Here is a 26,808-nt window from a genome sequence, read left to right on the forward strand (position 1 = left end):
TTGTACAACTGTTTTGTTATCACAATGAGAAAAAAAAAAACATGGAGATAACATCTTTAAATAAATTTTGGACATGCCAACCCAGAAAATCATTTACTTTTCAATGTTATTTTAAAGTTTGATTATATTCATGAGCTGCACGTTAATGGAAATCTCAGCGAAAGGGGTTGACATAAAAGAAATTTTTGCCTATAAGAACTGTTTGTAGATCCCATGTAAGAACACACAGCTTATAACTTTAACAACAAACTTTCTGTCTTCAAAAAAAATTTCCTTTGGGAATGGATTTGAGAGATAATAATTCAGCTAAAATCAGATTAAGTGATGGGAGATACTTGGCCTATAAAGAGAGAGGTGTTCCAAAGGAGAAATCCAATTATAGAATTATATTTGTTCATGGCTTTGACGGCCGCAAAGAAAGGGATTTTCTTGCACCCCAGGTATAAGTGAATAGCTCCTCATTGTTCGATCATTTGATAATTAAAATCATTCTTTGATAAATGTGTCAAACTCAATAGAATTTGATCAATCTTATTTTTTGTTGTCAATGTGGATTAAGTTTATTTTGTCTCTGTACATGTGCTTGGAGTGATGACAGTAGTGAAAATATAATAGAGATTTTTTTAAGGGTTTTAGAAAATTTCATTTAAACTATGAATATTCTCCCCTGATCTAATATAATATATATGGACATATGAGAAAAATAGATGCGAAGGGGTATCAATGATTTAGAGCCAAGAATATTTATTTAATTTTTTCTTTTTAATGTTGAATGTTCTTTGATTTAGAGCCAAGAATACTTACCACCAAGTGTGTGGTGAGATAAATCAAATCCCTCTACTTTTAATTAGAATTTTTTGGTTTGAGTCTTAAATATGGAGAAATTCTAAGTTAATGAGCCTTAGCGTGAACTCGAATTAGTAAGACCAGTAGGTATCGGAAAAAATTGTACTTACATATTGTCACATATACTGATTAATTAATACGTTTTGGAAAATGAGTTAATTAGGATGTAGTTGTTGATTCTTGAAATAATGAACAGGAAATGATGAACAAGATGGGGATATATATAGTTCAATACGATAGAGCTGGATACGGGGAAAGTGATCCAAACCCAAAACGATCCCTAAGGAGTGAAGCATCTGACATTGAGGAATTGGCTGATCACTTGCAATTAGGATCAAAGTTCTATATTATTTGTAGCTCAATGGGATGTTACCCAACTTGGAGTTGCATCAAACACATTCCCAACAGGTAAAATCAACTCTTTTGCGTTACACACAGATAGTGGCGTACGCATGCTTTTTTATAACCGGTGTCACATTTAAAAGAGTAAGCAAATAAATTTGAAACGAAGTCGCGAAAAAAATAATAATTTAGATCATATCAATTATTTTTAAAGATGTTAAGAGACAAAAGTGTGTTGGTTTGGGCTTGAACCCCATAACCAAACTTGAAAATTGCAACGCCTTAACCAGCGGACCAAGCAACGCAAATTTACCAAGTGGTTTTATTCTATATTATTTATAAGTATTTGTTAATTTTTGTATATCATTTATATGTGTATTTAGTGAAATTTTCTGGCGAAATGCATAACCTAAGGTAAATCTGCCCTGCGCACACATACACACCTAAGTTTTATTTTGTAACATATAAATATTACGCTTACATTTCTTGTTTTAATTTATTTGTGACCGTTCATTTATCTAAAATATAAAATTATTTTTTCCTTTAAATCTTTTAATGTTACAGGTTAGCAGGGGTAGCGTTTGTTGTTCCCATTGTGAATTACCAATGGCCATCCCTTCCTCACAATCTCACAAAGGATGATCAAAGGAAGAAAAACTATTGGTGGATGACTATGACTGCTAAATATGTTCCTAAATTACTACAGTGGTGGGCGATTCGAAAAACTTCTTCTACCAATGATCCAAAAACTACATACTTTACTTCCAAGGATTTAGAGATTATAAAGAATATACCAGGATTTCAGGGTTTTAGTCCGGTAAAATATCACTTAAATTCGCAGTTATCTCAATGTTTTCTGTACTATTTTTTATATATGTCCAAATTGTCTTTTACATTGTGAAGGGAACCTTGGAGCAACGGTAAAATTGTCTCCGTGTGACCTATAGGTCACGGGTTCGAGCCGTGGAAACAGCCACTAATGCCTACATTAGTTAGGTTATCTACATCATATCCCTTGGGGTGCTGCATTAGGTTAGGCTGTCTACATCACGTCCCTTAAAGTGCGACTGCCTTTCCCCGGACCCTACGTGAATGCAGGATGTTTTGTGCACCGAGCTGCCCTTTTTAATGCCAAATTGGACTTAGATGCATAAATCATCTTAAATATAACTTCTGGAGAGTAAGGTGGGATTTTCTACTTGCCATGGTACAGGAAAAACTAAGGAACAGAAGTGTTTTCAACAATCTTTGCAGTGATTTCCTTGTGGCTTTTAGTAGGTGGGATTTTGATCCTTTGGAGCTAAGCAATCCTTTTCCAGAAAATGGTCAGAGTTGTGTTCACATTTGGCAAGGCAGTGAGGATAAAGTTATTAATCTAAAACTACAAAGGCATATTGCAAACAGGTTACCTTGGATTCAATATCACGAAGTTCCTAATAACGGACATCTATTGATCTATGATACTACTGTTTGTGAAGCCATTTTAAGGTATCTTTTGATTGGAGAAACTCCACCATCTTATCCAACTAAGTCATAGTTTATAGTCATCACTGTCGCATGACCAAGAGGTCACGGGTTCAAGCTGTGAAAACAGCCTCTGCTGCATACTATAGGCCCTTGTGGTCCGGCCCTTCCCCGGACCTCGCGCATAGCGGGAGCTTAGTGCACCGGGCTGCCCTTTTTACTGTCACATAACCATGTTCAGATGTTTACATATTGAATTTCCTTTTTTTGCCCTTTTTGTACTTATCGGATGATGTATTTCATAATGTGACATGTTACAAAAAAAAAAATTAAAACAAAACACTGCTTTTAGCTATAATAGCACTTCAATGCCAGTGTTCCTATAGCATGATACCAACATCTGTGATAATGTTCCTTCCTAATGCACCTAAAACATGTCAACTGTTTTACAGAACAACCAGAAATTGAACACAATAATCTAAGAGCAAAAGCTTAAGGGTAAATAAGAGAGCCTTAGCTGAAACAGTAGATAATGATAAACTTTTACCTCAGATTTATTACAAAAGCTAATGAAGTTCACAATTATCAGTTAAGTACTTAAGTTGCTAATCAAACGTTTGCTCAGGGTAGTTACCGTCTTACTCACAGATACATGATCGATGCTAAATTTACATCATACAGTTTCACTCAACTAGTCAAAAGTTTCCTCAAGATGGTTTCACAAAAACTAGCATTGTAAATTAACAAATGTCCAGCATTAGGAACCTCATGATATTGAATCCACGGAAGCTTCTCTGCTAGATAACGGTTGAGTTCACGTGGGATAATTCTGTCATCGTGGCCTTGCCAAAGATGGACAGAACCTTCGTTCTTTGGAAAAGGATTTGTAATCTCCGTTGGGGCAAAGTCCCAGTTTCCAAAAGCTATTATCATGTCCCGATACAAACATTCAAACTCGCCCTGCTGTCGAACTTTTTCCTGGAGAAAAACATAGTTCCATTATTACGACTCCCTTAACAGTAAGCAAATAGCTAGTACAGCATTAGATGTCTTCCTCACTTATTTCATCAACAACGTCATCCGTTAAGAATAGACTAGAGAAAAAATAGCGTTGTGAGGGTTTCTGCCAATGGAAGAGAACAGGCAACCAAAGACCACATCTTGATTCATCGAAATGTTTATTTGGCTAGATATTTAAAAACTTTGCTGATATTTTCATATCATCGTGATGTTTCTTGAAGGGAAGGAACACAACAGCTTCCCAAATAGGAAACAGCATGATGTTTCTTGTTTACTCTTGGCATAAGTATTGGGATCCCTACATCTGTAGATGACGTTTTTTCTAGAAAGGACTAAGTTTATATAGCTCTCTTTGCTTCGTATACTTCTTATATAACGGGGAAATCCTCTTTCTTTAATTAATATAATCTTCTCTCTCATCGAAAATGAAAGTGAGAATCATTTACCTGACCAGGACTAGGGGCAGCTGATAACTGTTTCACTATTTCTAGATCTGGAGGACTAAATATGGCCATATTCCCTTCCGTAATACTTAAAGCGCGGAACCACTTTTGGTTCATCCACCAATGAACCAGCCATGGGGCATAATGTACAACCCGAAATGTTCGCTGATCTTGAGCAAGCATCTTTCCCAAAGCTTCTTTCGATAGTTTTGCAGGATAACAGGACCACCAGTAATTTACAAATGGAACAACAAGAGCAACTCCAGCCAGCCTGCGTAGACATTTCAATTGTTTGAATAAAAGGACTGAAATGGAACTTCTCCGGGTTTCTAATTTTAAACAATATGAAACAGGGTGAAGGTCATTTCTGAAAATCAAAGAAAAAGATGAAAATGATACCTATTCGGTATGTACTTTAGGCAACTCCACAGAGGATAGGCTCCCATGGACAAGCCAAGCACATAGAACTTGGGTCCTAGTTGCAACTTATCCGCTAGCTCCTCAATGTCAAGTGCTTCACTCTTTACTGAGCGCTTTGGATGTGGATTACTCTCTCCATAACCAGCACGATCATATTGTAGGAGATATATTTGGAGCTCTTGTATGAGGTCCTGGGTACTTAAAACAGAATCAGCTAAATGAATTACAAAGTTCAAGTACCAAAGGTTTACTAAAGACGACCTCCAATTCTAAGGATAAAAGAAAACTATATTGATGTTGCAAATCCATAGCCCATCATAAGTTTATAAAGTTCTCCATCTTCTCAGCATGAGGTATAAGAAATAATAGACGAACTGCTTCCCATGTGTAATAGCTACTAAAATGAAGACGCTAAATATTCAGTTTTATAAATTTCCATCTACTAACTTTCATACCTGGGAAATAGGTAATGTCAAGTCTTTAGAACTATCAAAGCCGTGAACAATAATGATCTTGTACTTTGCCTTCTCCTTCGCAATGCCTTCCTCTTTATAGGCTAGAAATCTCCCATCACTAAGTTGGACCCTTGGCGAAGTCACTGGAGGACCACCCAGTGAGCCACAAACTTTAGGAGGGGGAGGCTTAAGCAATGCCAGATAAGCCCATCCCAACACTCCAACTGTTGTTGCTATTGCTATTTGTGCAATCATAACTGAAAAGAGAAGGGATGAATAAGAGAATAGAGGAATAGGGTGCAAAACAAAATAGACAAAAAATAGTAGTAATCAGGAGACTCGAATGCGGATGACACTGGAATAGTGATAACACATGACAGGTAATGGCCACTGCTTCCCCACTACCATTCTCAGCATAACCACAGCCAATCATCTATCCTAATACAACCTAAATGCTATACGTCACAGAAATGTGATGTCATAAACTTATTGCGCCTCGCTCATCTATTGACTTGGCTGCCCAAAACATTCTGCCGAGAACCACCCTGGCACATTTTGCTTGCAGCTCACTCATAAATTACGAGAAATCCAAGCAAAGCCTATCAGACTTAATGCATATTCATCTGGACAGAGGGCATGTGTCTTAAGAACACATATCAAACATAATTTGACAGTAGAACTCAGATCTCAAATCAGACCTCTGGAAGGCACTTGTCATTAGAAGTTATACAACAAGAACAGATATGAGAAAAGTGTTTAGTAGGTAGCTAAGGCACAAGTGAAGCTTGGCCTCTATAAGGCATTAAAAGATGGACCCAAAAAAGCCATATAGCAATTTTTGGTGACAGATCATTGTGTTCATATCATGCTCGAAAAAACTTTGCAATTGTATTTCAAATGCTCTGCATCTAACAAGATTCTGCTACAACAACAAACCCAGTGTAATCCCACAAGTGAGGTTTGGGGAGGGTTAGTGTATATGCAGACCTTAACCCTACCTTTAAGAAGGCAGAGAGGTTGTTTCCGGTAGACCCTTGGCTCAAGAAAGATAAAAGGAACGAACAAGATTCTGCCACAACAACAAATAATAATTAATCATCTAAAATATGCAATGCCCTTGTAATAACAAGTTTCTCACACCAAAACCCACTCCTGATCATGTTTCTACAAGTACAACAGAAAATGGCACACATCAAAACATCCTAGCTAACAGAAATGGCACACATCAGAACATTCTAAGTTTTGATGTGATATAAAAACTGAGTTTCAAATTTCAGTAAGCCACACAATGGCTTTCAGTAAGAAGTCCGACCCCATTATCACAGAAAAGATCTTAAATCTAATGGTTCGATAACTGCATCTGCTGAATTTATTGTAAAAAGGATACAATTAACCAAATAATCAAGAAACCAAGGCGAACAGTCTACAGAACATTCCCCTTTTCAAAACATAAATTACACATTCAAGAAAAATACATCTATCATTATCCCCTCATTTTAGCAACTTGTTCATCATATGCTAATTTCAGAATACACACAAGCAGAATATTCTTTCATTTCTCCATTTCAAAATGGAGAATTGAAAACAGCACAGTGAAAGCAAATATCATATTAGTAGCAACTACAGTACAAAAATCAGCTGAAAAAGTGAAAGCAAATATCAGATTAATAGCAACTACAGTACAAAAATCAACTGAAAAAGGTGTAATGCAACACATAAGATTAAAATCAGCAGACCAATCCCAAATATCGATGATTCAATAAAACAACAGCAAAATAGAAAAAAGAAGGTAAAATTGTTGAAAAAAGATAAAATTTTGAAAGGAAACCCACTTGAAGAAAGACGAAATGGGGTGTTATTCTTGGATTTTCTGGTGTGAGCTCTAGCAGAAGCAGCAGTTACTCTTTTACCACTTTGATTTACAGCCATTAGAACAAAGTATATATATGTATAAATGAGAGAATGAGCAGTGGGTAATTCTGTGGAAGGAATTATGCTGCCAATCCACTTCAAAAGAGCAGTAAAATAAAACGTGCTGTCTGACTTGAAGAGGAGAAAGAGCCCACAAGAGAAATTTGATTTGATGTTGTCTTGTCCAAATGGAGAATGAATTTTTCACCCAAATACCGAACCTCACTAAAGGCTACCTAATAATTCCGTCTCTGGTATTTAATTGCGTCCATGATTTAAGAGAAAGAGAAATACTTTTGACACGTATCATCGTGATATTTTTATACCAAATAAATCAAAATTACATTTCTTATATTATGTCACGTCCAAATCGTTTAGTATAAACTTACTTAAAATCTATTATAGACATGTAAATCTAAATTGTTCACCTTCATAGCATGTTTGGCCAAACTGGAAAAAATATACTTATTTTAATAAGTATTTTTTTTAAAAGTATTTTTCAAAAAATAACTTTTGAGGAGAAGCAGTTTGTGTTTGGCTAATCAGTCTGAAAAGTACTTTTAAGCAATAATTTATGTTTGGCCAAGTTTTTCAAAAAGTGTTTTTAAGTATCAAATTACTAATAAGGACATAAAAAGATTTACTTAATAGTTAATATTATATGAATAAATAAATAATCTCAAATGTTTATTATTAAAGATAATAATTAAGTTTTTTCATTTTATTTAAGTAAAACATGAAAATAAAATTAAAAAGTACTTTAATTATTTCAAGATGATTTAAATATGTCAGAAAATTATTTAACAAATATAAAAGTATTCCTCCCAAAAGTTATCATATATTAGAAAGTTATCCAAGAAATAAAAATAAAATATTTATACATTAGGAGAGTTCAATAATATAATCTCTAATTCTAAGTATTAGGTTTAAAATAAGTAAGGTTATTATGATATATATCATATTTTGTTAAGGGTATTTTTGGTAAGAATAAAAGTCAAAATTGCTTCTGCTTCTGGGGAGAAACTACTTTTTTATGCTTCTCTAAAATAATTTCTCCTTCTTCCTAAAAGCACTTTTTTTCACCAAAAAAGTATGGCCAAACACCTCAAGTTGAGAAAAAAGTGCATTTTGAGAAATTTAAAAAAAAAAAAAAAAAACACTTTTGGGGTGGGGAGAAGTTTGGCCAAACAGACTATAAATCTCAATCTCAAATCTAAAATTTCACCAAGAACCACAAATCTTCTCCAAACTCCCTAAAATTTGAGATTTAGCTCCCGCTATAGATTTTGGCTATTTTTTTTTCAAAATATCTTGGAAAATATGTATTGTTTGTTCATGGAATATGATTAGTTTTTGGAAAAAAAAAAATCAAGTTCTCAAAAACTGGTTTAGGGTAGTTTTTGGGTGAAAATTTTTCTTCCACTCACAAAATTTCAATTATTTTTAATAAAATACATGTCCAAATACAACTTCAACTCCAAAAAATATTTTTAAATACAATTTCAAAAACTCTTTTTTCAAGTTTCAACAAAATTAATGTTCAAATGCTAGCTTAGACTCTTCAAAAGATCCCCAATAAAATTCAATAACACTCGCTTGAAACAAATCACTACTTTCCCCACCTATGTCGGAAAAATATCTGAAATACTCCATTAACAGTGAGTGTTGAAGCTAGAGCTTTAAGTTTGAAAAACTCGGAGTTTGTGAAGGTGTGATTTTGTTTCAAGTGAGCGTTATTGATTCTTGTCAGGGATCTTTAATTTCGAGGAGTCTAAATATCAAATTAGTGAGTTTCGAAAAGATTTAACGTGGTTTTGGAGAAAATTTCATATTTGAGATTGAGGTTGAAAGATGAACATTTTAAATTTATATTTATAAAAGATTTTAACTTAGTCAATAGTAAACGACCTGGATGCGGTATAATAGATTTTAAAAGTTTGTTGTGATCTATAATAGATTTTAAGTCAGTCTACACAAAATGAACTGGATATTCTTATATTGCATTCCCTAAGTGAAATGATACCTTATAAATTGCTCTCGATCACGGCTTTTCAGGATATATTTTAGAAGTGTCTCGTGATCTATGATAGATTTTAACTCAGTCTATACTAAACGACCTGAATGTGCTTATGTTGCATGCCCTTTAGGTGAATCGACACATTATAAATTGCTTCCAGTTACATCTTTTCAAGATAAATTTCAAATGTATTGTGATTTAAAATAGCTTTTAACTCAGTCTGTACTAAACGACCTAGTATGCTTATTGTCACACCTTTTTTTAATCCCAAAAATATATATGTATGTTATGGATTGTGGGTTAAAAAAAAATTTTAATTAAAGTGATAAATTTTAGTAGAAATTATTTTATTTATAGAGTCGCCACTTGAAATTGATTTTTCACCTTTTAGTTGAATCCCTAGTCAAAGGAGGATTTGACTATATTATTATTGGTCTGTGAAAACAAAGTTCGGGTAAGAAATTCCATTGACCGGAGAGAAGGTGTAAGGCATTCCCCGAGTCCCGTGGTTCTAGCACAGTCGCTTTATTAACTTAAACTTGGCTTGAATTAATTTTGGACAAACTGTGATTTATACGATTTTCAAAATTTTTTTCCTATGTTCGCTTTTATTGCTTGATTAGATTTATGAAAATTATCTTTAAATAAGTCACGCATACGTATACTCATTTTATTTGGCTTGTCAAGAATCATGTCACGCGTACGTGTACACAATTAATAACACGTTTATAATTATTCGAAGTTTATTGGTCAAGTCGCGTGAACGCGCACTTGTATTGGGGTTAGCGTATCATAGTTATGTCATGGGAACCGTACCCAAACACATAATAATTATTAAGACGCGCCTAAAGCAACTAACGATGCTTATTATTCATTTCCTAAAACTAACTTTGAGATTATTGTAAGGCCGTAAGAGTATGGAAGTCATTGTAGAGAAGCATGAAATAGATTAATTAGTTATGGAACGGGGGCTAGCTATATGTGTTTGAGAAAAATTGGGCCAGCATATGGATAAATATGAACGTCCTAGTTTTTCTTTTGGGCTTCTGGCAAAACTTATCTCACTTGGTCCAAATCTTGAAAGAGCCCCAAACGGATCTAGTAATAATTGACATTAAACTCAATTTATCCAATATCTATTTCATGACAAAGATAGTAACATAATGTGGTTTAGAAAGAACAATTTAAAAATAATCAAATGCCATCACTTTTCAAATGATATTCCATCATCATGTAGTATCTCAAAGTCTAATTTACATAACCATTCATCATCAACAATCAAATCATATATCAAACATAAATGACGAACTCAAAAATATTTGAACAAATCAAGTCATGCTTTTAATCATGGAATCAAACTAGAAATATCGAAATGAGATGAAAATGAACCTTTGAATTGATGAACAAAGCTGAAAATTTGCAATTCAATCAGGCTAAATAAAGCAACGATCGTTGGGTTGAAACGCCGAAGCTATGAATCGGAATTTCGAATGGAAACCTCGCCGAATAGAACCTCGATCGCGTCCTTTTTCACGTCCAGATTTGAACAACGAAACCCTCCAATTTGGGGTGAAAATTGGCTGATTTGTGTGATTGTTCGGACTGGTTTTCATGTGGTTTCTAAACAGATTTTTAGATCTGTTCGGCATTGATTTTTGGACGGTTTTTGGGTTGATTTTGGGGGTATTTTTGTGCTGTTTTTCAGCAGCTCCGCAGCTGATTTTGCTGCATTTCTGGGTAGATTTTCAGCTGCATTTTTTGGGCTTTTGGCGGAGCTTTAGATGGTGTTAATGGGGTGAGTTTGGCATCTGTTTTCGCTTATGTTTTTGAGTGTTTTCAGCTGAATTTCAGCTGGGTTTTATGCTATTTAGGGAGGAAGAAAGGGTTATTTTGGGGTCATTTTTGGACGGAGAAGAGGGCTGGTTTGAGGGCAGAGTTTTTGGACTATTTTGTGGTGGTTTTGGGGCTATTTCTGGGTCTATTTTAAAGGCTGATTTCTGGTGTATTTTTGCTGGATTTTCTGAAGTTTGGTTGCTAGTTTTTGGTGATGTTTGGGTGCTTTACATGGCAATTTTAATGGAGAAAATGGTGGTTTTTGGGTGGTAATCTGGACTAGTCTTTTATGGAGGTTTGTGGGTATATAAATAATAAAAATAAGAGAGGAAAAGCGTAGGAAGAAAGTGATGGAACAAGGCAATAGTGGAAGAGGAGTGAGATGTAACACATGAATAGTGTGGTAGGTGAGTGATGTGACAAAGAAATAGTATAGGGAAGGTAGAAAGTAATTTTATTAGATTTGGCCCGTGATTAAAATAAATTCTCTTGTCCTCTATGTAATAGACTTTGTTAAAAATATTACATATTCTCTATAAAGCCTACTAATAAAAATAACATAAAAATTAAAATATCATGATTAAACCTAAAAAATATTAAATACAAAAAAGTAATAAAAATTCAAATATAGTCAAAAATTATGTGTTCACACTTATATTGCATTCCCATTATGTGAAGCAACACCTTATAAACCCGCATCTTCACTTGAAATCTTGTAAACTCGCATTGGTGCCTTGAGATTGAAGATTGATTCTTGAAGCTCGAGCTTGAATTGAGACTTAGATTGACTCTTGAATGCTCACTTCTTATTTATAAGTCGAGAAGATGGATTTTGAGATGCTGGTCGATGTGTGCATCACGTCAAAACTTGACCCCAACTGTCTTTGTGCTCGAACAACCTTCTTTTTCGATCAGAGTTTGAAACTTGATTCTTGGAAAATCGGGTTGCTGACACATTATCAAAGCTGACTCAGACTATCTTGTGATCTAAAGAACTCTTTTTTTCTGACGAGAACTAAAACTGCAAGCTTTAATGTCACAATCTGTGCTTTACGACAAGGTCTTACAAAACCATCATAGACGAACAAAACGAACAAAACTTTTCTGCATTTTTGCCCCAGTGTGACACTAGAAAATTTTTGTGAGTTATTAGAGAAAGCTATAAATTATCTAGTTTATTGAAAGGAAAACAAAGATAACAGAATAAACTAGCTATGTGAGGATATGCAACCACGTGCTAGTACCTTGCGTTACCAAAAGGAAATATAACAGTGGTTGGCACCTATATTACTGAAAAGTAATATAACCAAGGGTTGGTACCCTGTATCACTGAAAAGGAAATGTAACCAGGGGTTGATACCCTATATTACTAAAAAAAAATGTAACCAGGGATTAGTGATCTATATTATTGATAAAATGATGAATCCCCATGGGCAAAAAGGTTCTACCCGAGTTAAACTATGAAAAGCAAGTCTAGGTAAAGAGTACTTCCACCCGAAAAGAGCTTGAGCGAAGTGTACTTCTACCCGAAAATATGAGATGGATCCCCCTAGGCGAAAAGGTTCTACCTGGGTTAAGCTACATAAAATAGCCTGAGCGAAGAGTACTTCTACCCGGAAATATGAGCTGAATCCCCCTAGGCGGAAAGGTTCTACCTGGGTCAAGCTACGAAAATGGTTTGTATGAACAGTAGTGATTCATGTTTAAAATAAAAGAAAATGGAGATTTTGCGGAAACTTACCTTTGCTGACATTCGTCCTTTAAGAACCGTCATTCTGCACTGCTTTGTTCCTGCTTCAAACAAAGAAAAGTTATGAATTTTAAAAGTGGTGGTCGGTTTGTGGCCTTGATGTCTTTGGCAGCTTGGCTTTGTGCCCATTCGCTTCTGGAAGACCGACTGTATTGGTAGTTAGATACAGTTTCGGTAGACTCTGTTGTTACTTTCAAGAGACTTTTGATATCTGTACCAACCCTGATTGTGTTTGTGGCTCAATCTGCCTTATCCCAAAAGGAACACACATTTTTTTTAAACATTTTTTTTCCTGATATCTTGCATGACTTTTGTTTTAAAGAAATTTATCTATCAGAGCGAATCACAACTGGATATGTACCTTTTGCATGATGTGCATGCACCATAGTCTTTGTTGGTACTATAGAAAATCCATGATTAATCTTGCGGTCTTTTCTTTGCTTGCTTTTGACAAGTAGGCCAACAAGAGTATTTTTGTGAGGAACCTTTGTTTTGCACGAATCCTCAAGATATGTCGATTGTAACAACTGAGTGCATGTTTCTCCCTGGACAGTGTTATCTTGAACGTTCTAGCCAAAATTTGCTTTGTGCAACTAAAAAGCTGGTAGCAGATTTTGAAATCTTTTCTTGCTTGTTTTGATGAGGACTAACTCAAAAGTAAAAAGACAAAGCTATGCACAAATATAAGGAAGTAATTTTTAACAAGAGATGCAACTTTTATGGGAAAGGAAGGAAAGAAGGGGCTCATGTGAGTGTGGTAGCCAGACTTAGTGATCATGACATATATTTTAGACTTAACGGCCCGATATTTCGAACTAATCTAACCTTTCCTCTTGTCATTCCTTTAAGCTTTGAAACCGAGCATCTTTTTGCCAATTATTTTGCATCAGACTCACGACTCACCTTTGACGTGGCGCCCCGAGGGGTTTTCACTAACAAGTCTATCTCATTTATTTATCTCTACTTACCGTCACCTTAAAGTGCCTGTGAAGGTTTTCACTAGTAAAGCTCTCTCTCTTCTTCTTTTTTTGCTTTCTCGTGTGAGCAGCTTGATAGTGTTCTATGTCGTGTGATAATTGTTGCTCATTGCATGCTTCTCTTGGTATTCTTAAAGGTTTATTAGGAGGTCTTTATTTGGAAGGCTTTTGGATATGGTAAGAAAGAAAGAATGGTATGAAGGCTCAAAATAGACTCAATATGATGGAGTTGTACACTTACAACTCTTGGAATTGACTCTTTAAATAAAACTAAAATAAACTCATGCCCTAATATTAGATATTGGATTTTTTTGTTGTTGGACTGAATCCTAGTATAGAGCTGCCTATGTATCCTTTAAAGTAATTAAGTCAAACGTAGTTCAAACTTCTGAACTAACTATTTCTTTTTTAATCTTTCTTTCTTTAATTTTTTTCTTTGAAAAATGCCCCAGCTCTTATGTTCTAGGGGCATGGACCTTACTCTATTTTTTTTTTACTTTTGACTCTAGTCTTGATTCCAAGAGGGAGGTCAAAGATTATAACATAGGCTCAAAAGGGATAACAAGTGGTATAAAATATTTGGGTAGCAGAAAAAAGGGCATCCTAGCCTCGAGAACGCCAAACATATTATCTCTTCACAATCATGACATTGATAAACATGTTGTCTTGTGGGTCTTGTCCAGCGTAAAGTTGTATGAGCAATAATTTTCTCGCAGGGAATGACCCTTGTCAATTTGGGTGACCTTTCTTTCTTGATATTGAAGTGCGTATTTCGATATTGATTGATTCGTTTCAACTTATCTGTATTGCACCTTCTTTTGAAAAACACTTTCTATCTTTTAGTGCTAAACAGACTTCAACTCATCTGATCATCCTTGTTCCCGATCTTCACAAAAATTTATAGGTAGAGATCCTTAACCTCTATGGATATGACTGCTTTGGTTCCACGTATACTTGGTTTATACTTATTTTCGAAGTGTTTCAACTCTTTATTCATCTTGTAAAGTGTTTCTTTCTTTTAGTTATAAAATTCAAGACTAGATCAATTTTTTAAAATCTGGCCGAAAATTTTGCATGTATGTCATGTCCCTAGAACTAGCGGAAAAAGAACTATACACAAAATAGACACAATATGACTAACTGTATTTTATTTAATAGAGAATGGAAGGATCTTATAACACAAAAAGAAGAAGAAAAGACAACAAAATAAGCTACCATGACTCCTACTCGACTGAAAAAGGACTGACTTTTTAGTTATTAAGCGACATCTTAGCCATGGACTTACAGATCAACATTCTACGACATTCAATAATTTTGATTGCTTTGGAATCAACATTCAAATTTCGACTTTTTTATCAAACCGTTCCCAATATTGGCTATCGGATTTTAGGACTGGCGGCATGAGAAATTTCATAGCAACCAATTTGCCAAAAGACTTGGAAGAATTCTCATGTCGCCCTATCATCACAGATCGTCTCACACTTAACATGTCATGTTGCTCAAACCTGGTAAGAGTCAACCAATATTTGCCTATATTTTTTACCACCAAACTGTGTACTTGCCTTTTCATGACCATAGTTGGATCAACAATAGCAGTGCTTATTCCCTTGGTTGAAAAGATGATAGAGTTATCCTGGATTATTTTTGTGATTTACCATTGCAAACCAACAAACTGACCACCTTTAACTAGCTTTAATTTCAAAACAACAAGCACGTTAGAATGAACACACTCTTCTTCTCTTTCTTCTTTTTTTTTCTTTTTCTCAATATTTTTCTTTTCTTTTCTTTTTTATTTTTTTTCCACTTTTCTTTTTCAAAATCATTCGATCGAACCTGATGTGGGTTACCTACGTATCATATGGGAACATGAATCAGATCTTGCGTAGTTCGGGAAGATTAGGAATAAAGTAAATAAACTAACTTTTACTCTTATACAATTCAGACCATGATAACTCTTAACAAGAAAAATATTTTTTGGATTTTTTTTTGGGAATTGTTGAAAGAAAGACTTCTAAAGAAGAAAAAATATATATGTTTTTTTGGATTTTGATTTTGTTTTTTTGGATTTCGATATTGTTTTTTGAATTGTTAAGACTTCTAAAGAAGAAAGAAAATATTTTTGGATTATGAATTTTTTGTCTTTCAATTTCCAAAAATAATTTTGGATTATGAGTTTTCTTTTTAATTTTCGAAAGAAAAACTTCTGAAGAAGAACAAAAATATTTTGGAATTCAAAATAATTTTTTTTTTAAATTTCTCGATTTGATGTCTCAAAGATAGATTTGAAGGAAAATATTTTTAGATTTTTAAAAATTGGGGCCCAGGCCCGATAAAAGTTGCCTACGTATCTCACATCCGGTGAGAATCAGACACGCGTAGTTCGATCAAACCAACTATTTCTCTCTTTTTTTATTTTTATGAAAATTAATCTTTAAAAACCATATGCACTAGACCACATCATTTTTTTTCTCATTTCATTCAACTGATTTATGCTAAAGTCAGTCAACATGGAAGCCTCCCAAATAATGCAACAAGTAGTACATAACATGACATAATGGTCGCAACAAGATACCTGTCCTAAAATAGAACTCGGCCACTGTGCCGACCCCTGTTAAGTCAAATGCACGTGATGCAAATAAAGCGAACCTACTAGGGATATCCGGCATGAGTTTTTTCTTCTAGGTTTAAATCCTGATGGAGAAGGTATCTAGACAGGCCTACTCGAGCGGATAACTCGAGCCGGGGAGGGTCAGCGTACCGGTAGCATTGCTTTTCGGCTTATCTGGTGGTGCTCCCTGCCTAAAACATATGTGACTAAAATCCTTCACCGGGTGGCAAGCACCTCGGCTATCTCAAGGAAAGTGGGCTATGTCAAGCAAATGCCTAATTTTAATTTCAAGAAGACTAAGAGGGGTGCGTGAGAAGATAATTTATAATGTACAGTTCAACAATATCAAAGCGGTAAATAGCAGACAAGTAGGATATTATGCCCAAATAAATCACATTATATACAAAATTAATAAAGCCAAATAAAAGTCAATAAGTACAAGCTCAAATTCTGGTCAGCCCCCAGCAGAGTTGCCAGAGCTGTCACACCCCTTTTAACCCCAAAAAGATATATGTATGTTATGGTTTGTGGGTTAAAGAGTTTTTCCAATTAAAGTGATAAATTTGAGTAGAGGTTATTTTATTTACACAGTCGCCACTTGGAATTAATTTTTGGGTGTTCCAAGTCACCTTTTATTTATATCCCTAATCAAAAGAAGATTTAACTCTATTATTATTAGTCTACAAAAATAAAGTCCGAGTAAGGAATTCTGTTGACCGGGGAGAAGGTGTAAGGCATTCCTCGAGTCTCGTGGTTATTGCACGATTGCTTTATTGACTTAAACTTGGCTTGAATTAATTTTGGACAAACTGTGATTTATACGATTTTCATTTTTTCCCCCTATGTCTGCTTTTATTGCTTGATTAGATTTATGAAAATTATCTTGAAATAAGTCACGCATATGTATACTCATTTTATTTGGCATGTCAAGAATCATGTCACACGCACGTGTACACAATTAATAACACATTTGTTATTATTTGAAGTTGATTAGTCAAGTCGCGTGAATGCGCACTTGTATTGAGGTTAACGTATCATAGTTATGTCACGGGAACTATACCCATAACCATGATAATTATTAAGACGCGCCTAAAGCAACTAACTATGCTTTTTATTCATTTTCTACAACTAATTTTGAGATTATTGGAAGGCCATAAGTGTCACGACCCAAAATCCACTATAGGTCGTGATGGCGCCTAACGCCGCCGTCAGGCAAGCCAACGGTGATATACCAATTTGATTGCTCATTTTTTTACTTTCGAAATCACAAATTTTAATAAAAAGGGGAGATTTACACTTCCAAGTCACGAGAATGTACAACAGTTGTAATTTATAAAAGAAATGAAAGGCGATAATAATGAACGAAACCCTAAACATCAACTAGTACAACCCCAAAACCCGGTGTCACAAGTGTATGAGTATTTTTTAAGGAGTACAATAATAATACAATATCTATCCAGAATGTAAATAAGACAGAATAAATTAAATAGTACGATGGAGACTCGGTGGACTGCGATGCGTATCCTGAATTGCAGCTCACATAAAGTCTCCTCAACGGATGTGCTTACGCGCCAAGATGATCACCAAATGAACATGTCAGATTCTGCACATTTAGTGCAGAAGTGCAGCATGAGTACGTAAATCAGCGCGTACCCAGTAAGTATCTAGCCTAACCCCAGAGAAGTAGTGACGAGGGGTCGACATCGACACTTACTAGAGGTCCAATAAAAATAATATAATAATTCATAACAGATACGAAGTGCACAACGATAGTGGGGTAAATCTGTAAATTTCATAATCTTCCTAATATTTCTTTTAAAGTATAAATTTCTCGATATTGTATCCTACCTTAATAGCTCAGGAAATGCCAAGTGTCAATATCAAATAAATAAGGAATATCATAAAAATGTCGGGCATTAGTGGAAGGTTTATCTCGTAAATATCCGGACTACTAGTGATATAACGCACGATTCTGCCGAGGTCGTTCGGCCCGATCCAGAATAATGTGTACACTGTCGAGGGTCGAGCAGTACGAACCATAGATGCATCTATTATACTGCCGAGGCGTTCGGCCAGCTCTACAAGAAAAGAAGGAAGTTACCAAATTATGAGACACATGTTTATAATACAGTACATGAGCACAGAACGAATATAATATTTACCGTTTCTCAAATAACTTGTCCACAACTCAAAGTGTTAAGGCTCGGCCCATTATACATATATTTATTTCTAAATCAAATTCAGTTATAACTTTAATTAATTAAGCTAGCAAAACGAGTTCAAATAATTCAATTATTACATGATAAAGTCCTTAAGTCTACCCGGACATAAACATGCTTTAGCTACTCAAAGCCAAACAATGCGCAACTCAATCAAAATATACTCCAATACTTATAATTAATCAATTCATAAAAATCCCCAACTCCGCTCTAAAAGTCAATAAAATCAACCCTCGGGCTCACGTGCCCGGATTCCAAAAATTTTCAAAGATAAACTTTACCCATAACGCCACGAACTCATATATATAATTTATTCATAATTCCATTTCCAAAATCGTGGTAAAAACCCAAAAATACTCATTTTTAGGTTTTCCACCAAAATCCCAAATTTCTAGAAAAAATTTTCATGCTTAAATCCATATATAAACTATATATTTAACTCACAATGTGAAGAAATCACTTACCCCATAATAGATGATGAAAATGGCACTCCAAAATAGCTCCAAAATTGGCTCCCATGGACGGAATGAAGTGAAATTGAGCCAAACCCCCGTTTTAAAAGAACACACTGCCCAGCCCGACCTTCGTACCTACGGTCCATTAGCCGTTTCTATGGCTCCGCACCTGTTGAAATACCCATCGCATGTGCGGTTCCCACTAAGCCCAGCCAAGTCCGCTTCTGCGGACAAAACGCCGCACCTGCGGCGTCGCTTTTGCGACCACTCCTCTGCTTCTGCGGAAAATCCTCCAACACGAAGCCTCGCACCTGCGGAAACATTCCTCGCTTCTGCGGCATCGCATGTGCGAGATTCTTCTGCTCCTGCGCCTTCACCCCCTTCTGCGCCCAGGGTTTCGCTTTTGCGCTTACGCAGATGCGGCCAAAGCTTCGCACCTGCAACCCTTCTCCTGGCCGGCTTTCTCCGCTTCTGTGACGAACCTCATTGCACATGCGTGTCTGCACCAGCGACCAAACCATCGCAGGTGCGGTGACATCAGATTTCAGCAGTTTCCAACATTACCTCAAATCCAAATTTCATTCTGATTTCAATCCATTTTAAACCCGAGGCCCTCGGGACCCCATCCAAACATACCAACACATCCCAAAACACGACACGAACCTACTCGGCGTCTCAAATCACACCAAACAACATCAAAATTGCGAATCAACAATCGAAACCTTTCTTTAAACTTTCAAACGGACGAACGCGTCTGATTCATATCAAAACATTACGGAATGACGCCAAATTTTGTGCACAAGTCATAAATCACAATACGAACCTATTCCAAGTCTCGGAATCCCAAATGGACATCGACAACACCAAAGTCTACCTCAAACCAAAACTTAAGAAATTCTAAAGCCTTCCAAATGCCAACTTTCCACAATAAGCGCCGAAATGCTCCCGGATAATCCGATACTCAACCCGAACCTACGTCCAAGTCCGAAATCATCATACGAAATTATTGAAACCTTCAAATCCTAATTCTGAAGTCATCTACTCAAAAGTCAAATCTTAGTCAATTCTTCCAACTTAAAGCTTCCGAAATTAGAATTTTTCTTTCCAAATCAACTCCGAATTTCCCGAAATTCAACTCCGACCACACGTACAAGTCATAATACCTGAAGTGAAGCTACTCAAGGCCTCAAACTGTTGAACGACGCGCCAGAGCTCAAAACGACCGGTCGGGTCGTAACATTCTCCCCCACTTAAACATACATTTGTCCTCGAATGTGCTAAGGACTGCTCCGGAGTTATCCAAAATCACTGTCTAACACCTTGTGCACCTACCTATGCCACCATAACCCAGTTGAACACATTATCCCGAATCAGACTGAAGATCCTCCCTTTTTATTTAGTCGAAAAGCCTTAGAACCAAATTCCAACCTCCGAATTTCTCTACAAAACCCGATTCAAACATACGAACACCATATCAATCACTACACATTGTACCAAAACATGATCGTACAACTTTGCTTAATTCACACTATGCACCGCATAATTCACATGCCCATAATACATTCTCCGACCACAACAGCTGAAATCTCATGAATCAGATGCCCGCAATATGCCTCATAACACATGTGAGCCCTGTTCAAATTCTCGCAATACTTCCACTACGAAAGAGACATGTAGAAACTCATAGCCACCCGCCGAATCAATAAATCATGGAGTCTCTCCTCTTAGCAAGAACCATTACCTCATTCTGAACTGAATAACGATATTTTCTCTTTAACGTACCTTATATAAATCTGATTGCACTAATTTCAGGTCCAATAATCTCGTCTCACCCAGTACAAACTGCTCATGCAATGAGTCACCTAGAACATTGACTAAGATCTTATGCGGCACCATCAAAGAGCCAACAAGCCACAACTCGAATTTAACTCATAAGGAAGAACGAACTCTGACAGAGAATTACCCAGCATGCGTAACGAATAAAACGGCCGAATAGATGCTATGAACCTACCTCAGGGATGAAAAATAAGGCACACAAAATAAGTTAAGGAACTATGTTCAACATCTCATTGTTGTGGCGTGCAACCCGATTTAATATGACACTATTGCAGAGTGCAACTCGATCCATACAACATGCCTATGGCAATGTGCCACCCGATCCAAATAATATACCCGTGGCGGTGTGCTACCCGATCCGCACATAACAATCAAGAAGAAAACACACACATCAAGCCATAACGCTTATACTTACATAATGCTCGAATATCAACCACAAGTACGCCAAGTGCATAATACAAATTGTGGGGAGACGGATAGTGCCATATGCTACGAAACCCAAGCACAACTAAGGTGTGATGTGTGACCTGCATCACGAGAGCCACCTTGCTCATATAACACCGCAAGCTACACGGGACCTCAACACACATGCGAATAATCAAGTTGTCTCACAGCCCACATGACACAATAGAGATTTACATGGAATAGCTGATTACGGGAATAACATCAAATGCCCGAAAACTCCTCCGTAAGTAATGCTATGACGAATGAACATATCCGACCTGACGTACAACATACCTTCACATTAGACCCACTAACAGACATCAAACCGATTTTGATCATACCATACTAGGCCAATAACCTTCCAAGGGTCCACAATGGCCTCATTCATGACACACAGGAGCAGCCGTCCACTCCGGGCCAACTCCCACAGTTCACAACCAAGGGAATAGAGCGCCTTCCAGGTATAAACTCTCACATTAACGATAGTACCAAAAATATTCGAACTTGGTTTCAATCTTTAACAATCAGGTAACTAGCATGTCACACTCATACAAATTTCCCCGTGGGGTACGCTCCCACGGCCATCCGCCTAGGTAGCAAAGTCCGCCTATCCATACCATCAACCGTACTAATTATGTAAAGCAAATCAATACACAAAGCCTCTTACACAGAAACGTCATTCTTAGGTAACACTAAAGAAAATGCCAACCTACTCTGAATATCTAAATTCTCCCCTGCTCATCCGATCTCGTGACTTGTCAACACCGAACCGCAACCTTGATCCTCAACTTTTAAATTCTCATGTGTCACGACCCAAAATTCCCACCTTCGAACCGTGATGGCGCCTAACATTTCACTTGCTAGGCAAGCCAACGTTAGAATAATATTAACCATTTTAAAATAACTTTTAAATTTATTAATAACAAATAAACAAATGCGGAAGCAAAGTTTGAAATATAGTGAATAATCTATAAAAAAAATAACGGTGTCTAAATACCATCCCAGAATTGGTGTCACAAGTGCACGAGCTTCTAGAATAATACAAATAAAGGTCTGAATAAAATAAAGCTGTCTGAAAACAAACACACAGCTAAAGTAAAGTAGACGGGGACTTCAGAACTGCGGACGCCGTGCAGTTATACCTCAAGTCTCCTATGGGTAGCTGAAATCCGAGCAAGTCTATGGTATGCCGCTGGGACCAACTCCGAAATCTGCACAAGAAGTGCAGAGTGTAGTATCAGTACAACCGACCCCATGTACTGGTAAGTGCCGAGCCTAACCTCGACGAAGTAGTGACGAGGCTAAGGCAGGTCACTTACATTAACTTGTACGCAATAATAGTAATAACCACAATAATAGAAATAAATCAGGTAACTTATTTTAACAGTTGAAGCCAATTCAGCAGTCATAACCAATTATTATTTCCATCAATTTCCATTGCAGCGTGCAACCCGCTCCCACAACGTATTCATTTTCAATCCTCCCATATATTAATTTTAATCAAGTTTATATAGACTTTTAAATAAGTTTATTGCGGCGAGCAACCCGATCCCCCAATATGGACTTTTAAATAAGTCTGTTGCGGCGTGCAATCCAATCCCCCAATATAGACTTTTAAATAAGTCTGTTGCGGCGTGCAATTCGATCCCCCAATATAGACTTTTAAATAAGTCTGTTGCGGCGTGCAATCCGATCCCCCAATATAGACTTTTAAATAAGTCTATTACGGCGTGCAATCCGATCCCCCAATATGAACTTTTTAATAAGTCTGTTACGGCGTGCAACCCGATCCCCCAATATATATATAATATGTTCTTTTTCATTTCCGTTGCGGCGTGCAACCTGTTCCCCCAATATAACTTTAAACAACTCATAAATATAATAAACATTACTCCAATAAATACCACGTTCAATGAGAAACTATTAAGCATCAAGGCACACAATAATTATAATTTATTTATGAACAAACAAAGGCAATTAGCAATTAATTGTGAAAATCATGGAGAAAATAGGCAGTTTAATATTTAATATGCTAAATATCAAGTAACAATTAAGACACATAAATCAAATAGCATGTAACAATTATTGCAGGAATTTCATAACTAATATTTGACAAAGAATAAGAGAGAAACAATTATTATAACAATTAATTTGTGTCTTAGAACAATTTATGATTTTTAAATAATTATGCAAATAATTAATTTGACGACGTATAGACACTCGTCACCTCGCCTATACGTCGTTCACATGTATTTCACATAACAAATAATTTAAGGGTTCTATTCCCTCAAGTCAAGGTTAACCACGACACTTAACTAGCTTTGCAATTTTAATCAATTACTCGACCACAACTTTTCCCTTTAAATTCATCTCCAAAAGCTTCAAATCTATTCACAAACAATTCAATATACTCAATATGAATTATAGGAATTAATTCCATATGAATTTACTAATTTTCTGGATAAAATCCGAAATTCACTTTAAAAAATTTGACAATGGGACCCACGTCTCGAATCCAAGAAAAACTCAAGAATTCGAACACCCGTTCCGATACGAGTTCAACCATATAAAATTTGTCCCATTCCGATATCAAATGGACCTTCAAATCTAATTTTTTCCTTTTTGGAAGATATTACAAAAATCTGATTTTTCTTCCACAAATTCACGGATTCATGATATAAATGAGTATGGAATCATGAAATATAATCAATATAGGATAAGGAACACTTACCCCAATGTTTTCCTATAAAAATCGCCCAAATATCGCCTAAACCCGAGACTTAAAACTCAAAAATGAGTAAAAATGGCGACTTCCGAATTTATGGGCTCTGCCGAGTCATTTCCGCATTTGCGAACCATATTTTCGCACTTGCGAGCCCGCATTTGCGAGAAAAATCTCGCATTTGCGAAGTGGGGCTGCTAGGTGAGGCCTCGCATCTGCGGAGGAAAAATGCGCACCTGTGCTGCCTTCCGCTTCTGCGGACGCGCGGGTACGTTCAAGTTTCCTCACCTGCGGACTCTTTGCCCAGCTTGCCCAGGCCGCTTCTGCGAGGGATGACTCGCTTCTGTGAGCTCGCACCTGCGATGGAATTTCCGCAGGTGCGATTACATCAAATGGCAGAAACCTTCAGATTTCGTTCTAAGTCCAAATTCGATCTGCTAACCTTCCGAAACTCACCCGAGGCCCCGGGGACCTCAACCAAATATACCAACAAGTCCTGAAATATAATACGGACTTACGTGCGAGTCTCAAATCACATCAAATAACATCAAAATTATAATTCACACCTCGATTCGAACTTTTGAGTTTCAAACTTTTCAATTTACAAAACTTGTGTCGAAACATGTTAAATGAATCCGGAATGACTTCAAATTTGGCACACAAGTCATAAATGACATAATGAAACTATTCAAATTTTAAGAATCGGATTCCGCCCCCGATATCAAAAAGTTAACTCTGTGGTCAAACTTTTGGAAATCTTTAGCCTTTAAATTACTAGTTTCCGTTAAATGACCATAACTTGAGCTAGGGACCTCTAAATTAAATTTCGGGCATACGCCCAAGTACCAAATCACGATTTGGACCTACAGGAACTATCAAAACACTGATCTGGATCCGTTTACTCAAAATGTTGACCAAAGTCAACTAAGTTGAGTTTTAAGGCTCTATTTCATATTTAATCTATTTTTCACATAAAAACTTTCCGAACAATTATAAGGACTGCGCACACGAGTCGAAGAATGATAAATAGTGCTTTTTGAGGTCTTAGAACACAGAATTAATTATCTAATTTAAAGATGACACTTTGGGTCATCACATTCTCCACCTCTATAACAAACGTTTGTCCTCGAACTGAGTTAGAAAAAGTACCTGAGCTGGAGAAAAGGTGTGGATATTTACTCCGCATATCCGAATCAGACTCCCAAGTAGATGCCTCTACCGGTTGACCTCTCCATTGCACCCGAACTGAAGGATAACTCTTAGACCTCAACTGCCAGAACTGCCGAGCTAGAATAGCCACCGGCTCCTCCTCCTCATCATAAGTCAAATCTTTGTCCAATTGGATTGAGCTGAAATCTAAAACATGGGACGAATCACCATGATATTTTCGGAGCATAGACACATGGAACACCAGATGAACCGCTCATAAACTAGGTGGTAATGCAAGCCTGTAGGCTACTTCACCACCCTTTCAAGAATTTCAAAGGGTCCAATATACCTAGGGCTCAACTTGCCTTTCTTTCCGAACCTCATTACACCTTTCATAGGTGAAACTCGGGGTAATATTCTTTCTCCAACCATGAATGCAATATCATGAACTTTACGGTCGACATGACTCTTTCGCCTAGACTGAGTTGTGCGAAGTCGATCTTGAATAACCTTGACCTTATCCAAGGTACCCTATACCAAAATCGGTACCCAACAATCGAGCCTCTCCCGGTTCGAACCAACCAACTAGTGAACGGCATCGCCTTCCGTACAATGCCTCACATGGAGCCATCTGAATGCTCGACTGGTAACTATTATTATAAGCAAACTCTGCAAGTGGTAAGAATTTATCCCAAGAACCTCCAAAGTCTATAACACAAGCGCGAAGCATATATTTCAATATCTGAATGGTGCGCTCCGACTGTCCGTCTGTATGTGGATGAAATATTGTACTTAACTCAACCCACGTGCCTAACTCATGCTGTACAACCCTCCAGAAGTGCGAGGTAAATTGCGTACCTCGATCTGAAATAATAGACACTGGCACACCGTGTAGGCGGACAATCTCATGAATGTAAATTTCAGCTAACCGCTCTGAAGAATAGGTAACTGCCACTGGAATGAAATGTGCTGACTTGGTCAACCTGTCCACAATGACCCAATCTACGTCAAATTTTCTCTGAGTCCGTGGGAGCCCAACAACAAAATCCATAGTGATACGCTCCCACTTCCACTCAGGAATTTCTAACTTCTGAAGCAAACCACCAGGTCTCTGATGCTCGTACTTAACTTGCTGACAATTCAGACACCGAGCTACATATGCAACTATATCCTTTTTCATTCTCCTCCACCAATAATATTGCCGCAAATCTTGATACATTTTAGCGGCACCTGGATGAATAGAATACCTGGAACTGTGGGCCTCTTTCAAAATTAATTCATGAAGCCCATCCATATTAGGCACACAAATACGAACCTGCATTCGCAGAACTCCATCTTCCCCCACAACAACCTGTTTGGCATCACCGTGTCGCATCGTGTCCTTAAGGACAAGCAAATGAGGATCATTATATTGCCACTCTCTGATGCGCTCATATAAAGAAGATCGAGCGACTGTGCAAGCTAGAACCCGACTGGTATATGAAATATCTAACCTCACTAACTGATTAGACAACGTCTTAATATCTACAGCTAACGATCTCTCACCAAACCAGAATATACGCAAGACTGCCCATACTCACAGCCTTTCTACTCAAAGCATCAGCCACCACATTGGCCTTTCCGGGGTGATACAAAATGGCGATATCATAGTCTTTCAACAACTCCAACCATCTTCTCTGCCTCAAATTAAGATCTTTTTGTTTGAACAGATACTGAAGGCTACGATGATCAGTAAAGACCTCACATGAGACACCGTAGAGATAATGCCTCCAAATCTTCAGCGCATGAACAATGGCTGCCAATTCTAAGTCACGAACAGGATAATTTTTCTCATGAACTTTCAACTGCCTTGACGCATATGCAATCACCCTTCCATCTTGCATTAATACTGCACCAA

The 26,808-nt window shown here is 36.8% G+C and overlaps 2 protein-coding genes across 3 annotated transcripts; one reads left to right on the top strand and one right to left on the bottom strand.

Annotated features, from left to right (window-relative positions):
• Positions 1 to 281: 281 nt before the first annotated feature.
• Positions 282 to 2,725, top strand: LOC107811719 (uncharacterized). Its single transcript, XM_075221227.1, has 4 exons — positions 282 to 440; positions 1,043 to 1,254; positions 1,753 to 2,005; positions 2,402 to 2,725. Exons 1-4 carry the CDS (start codon positions 282 to 284, stop codon positions 2,723 to 2,725), a joined length of 948 nt encoding a protein of 315 aa, XP_075077328.1.
• A 457-nt stretch (positions 2,726 to 3,182) lies between these two features.
• On the bottom strand, positions 3,183 to 7,107 carry LOC107811718 (uncharacterized). Of its 2 annotated transcripts, XM_016636707.2 has the most exons (6): positions 6,823 to 7,107; positions 5,989 to 6,059; positions 4,991 to 5,247; positions 4,515 to 4,726; positions 4,119 to 4,386; positions 3,183 to 3,630 (listed from the first exon to the last, which is right to left on the bottom strand). In XM_016636707.2, exons 3-6 carry the CDS (start codon positions 5,243 to 5,245, stop codon positions 3,340 to 3,342), a joined length of 1,026 nt encoding a protein of 341 aa, XP_016492193.1. In that variant the 5' UTR covers positions 5,246 to 5,247; positions 5,989 to 6,059; positions 6,823 to 7,107; the 3' UTR covers positions 3,183 to 3,339. The 2 variants fall into 2 exon arrangements, with proteins under 2 accessions (XP_016492193.1, XP_016492192.1); XM_016636706.2 differs by lacking the exon at positions 5,989 to 6,059 and having other exon boundaries at positions 6,823 to 7,093.
• Positions 7,108 to 26,808: the final 19,701 nt, after the last annotated feature.

Source organism: Nicotiana tabacum, chromosome 9 (genome assembly GCF_000715075.1).
Source record: "Nicotiana tabacum cultivar K326 chromosome 9, ASM71507v2, whole genome shotgun sequence".
NCBI classification, from domain to species: Eukaryota; Viridiplantae; Streptophyta; class Magnoliopsida; order Solanales; family Solanaceae; genus Nicotiana; species Nicotiana tabacum.

Bases quoted from the DNA above. Each gene is read 5' to 3' on its own strand.
- LOC107811719 (XM_075221227.1), top strand. From the start codon at position 282: ATGGATTTGAGAGATAATAATTCAGCTAAAATCAGATTAAGTGATGGG. The intron at 1,255-1,752 runs GTAAAATCAACT...TTAATGTTACAG, and splicing joins ATCAAACACATTCCCAACAG to GTTAGCAGGGGTAGCGTTTG. The intron at 2,006-2,401 runs GTAAAATATCAC...GCCATGGTACAG, and splicing joins GATTTCAGGGTTTTAGTCCG to GAAAAACTAAGGAACAGAAG.
- LOC107811718 (XM_016636706.2), bottom strand. From the start codon at position 6,919: ATGGCTGTAAATCAAAGTGGTAAAAGAGTAACTGCTGCTTCTGCTAGA. The intron at 4,387-4,514 runs GTATCATTTTCA...ATGTCTACGCAG, and splicing joins CTAAAGTACATACCGAATAG to GCTGGCTGGAGTTGCTCTTG. The intron at 3,631-4,118 runs GTAAATGATTCT...GTTTTTCTCCAG, and splicing joins CTGCCCCTAGTCCTGGTCAG to GAAAAAGTTCGACAGCAGGG.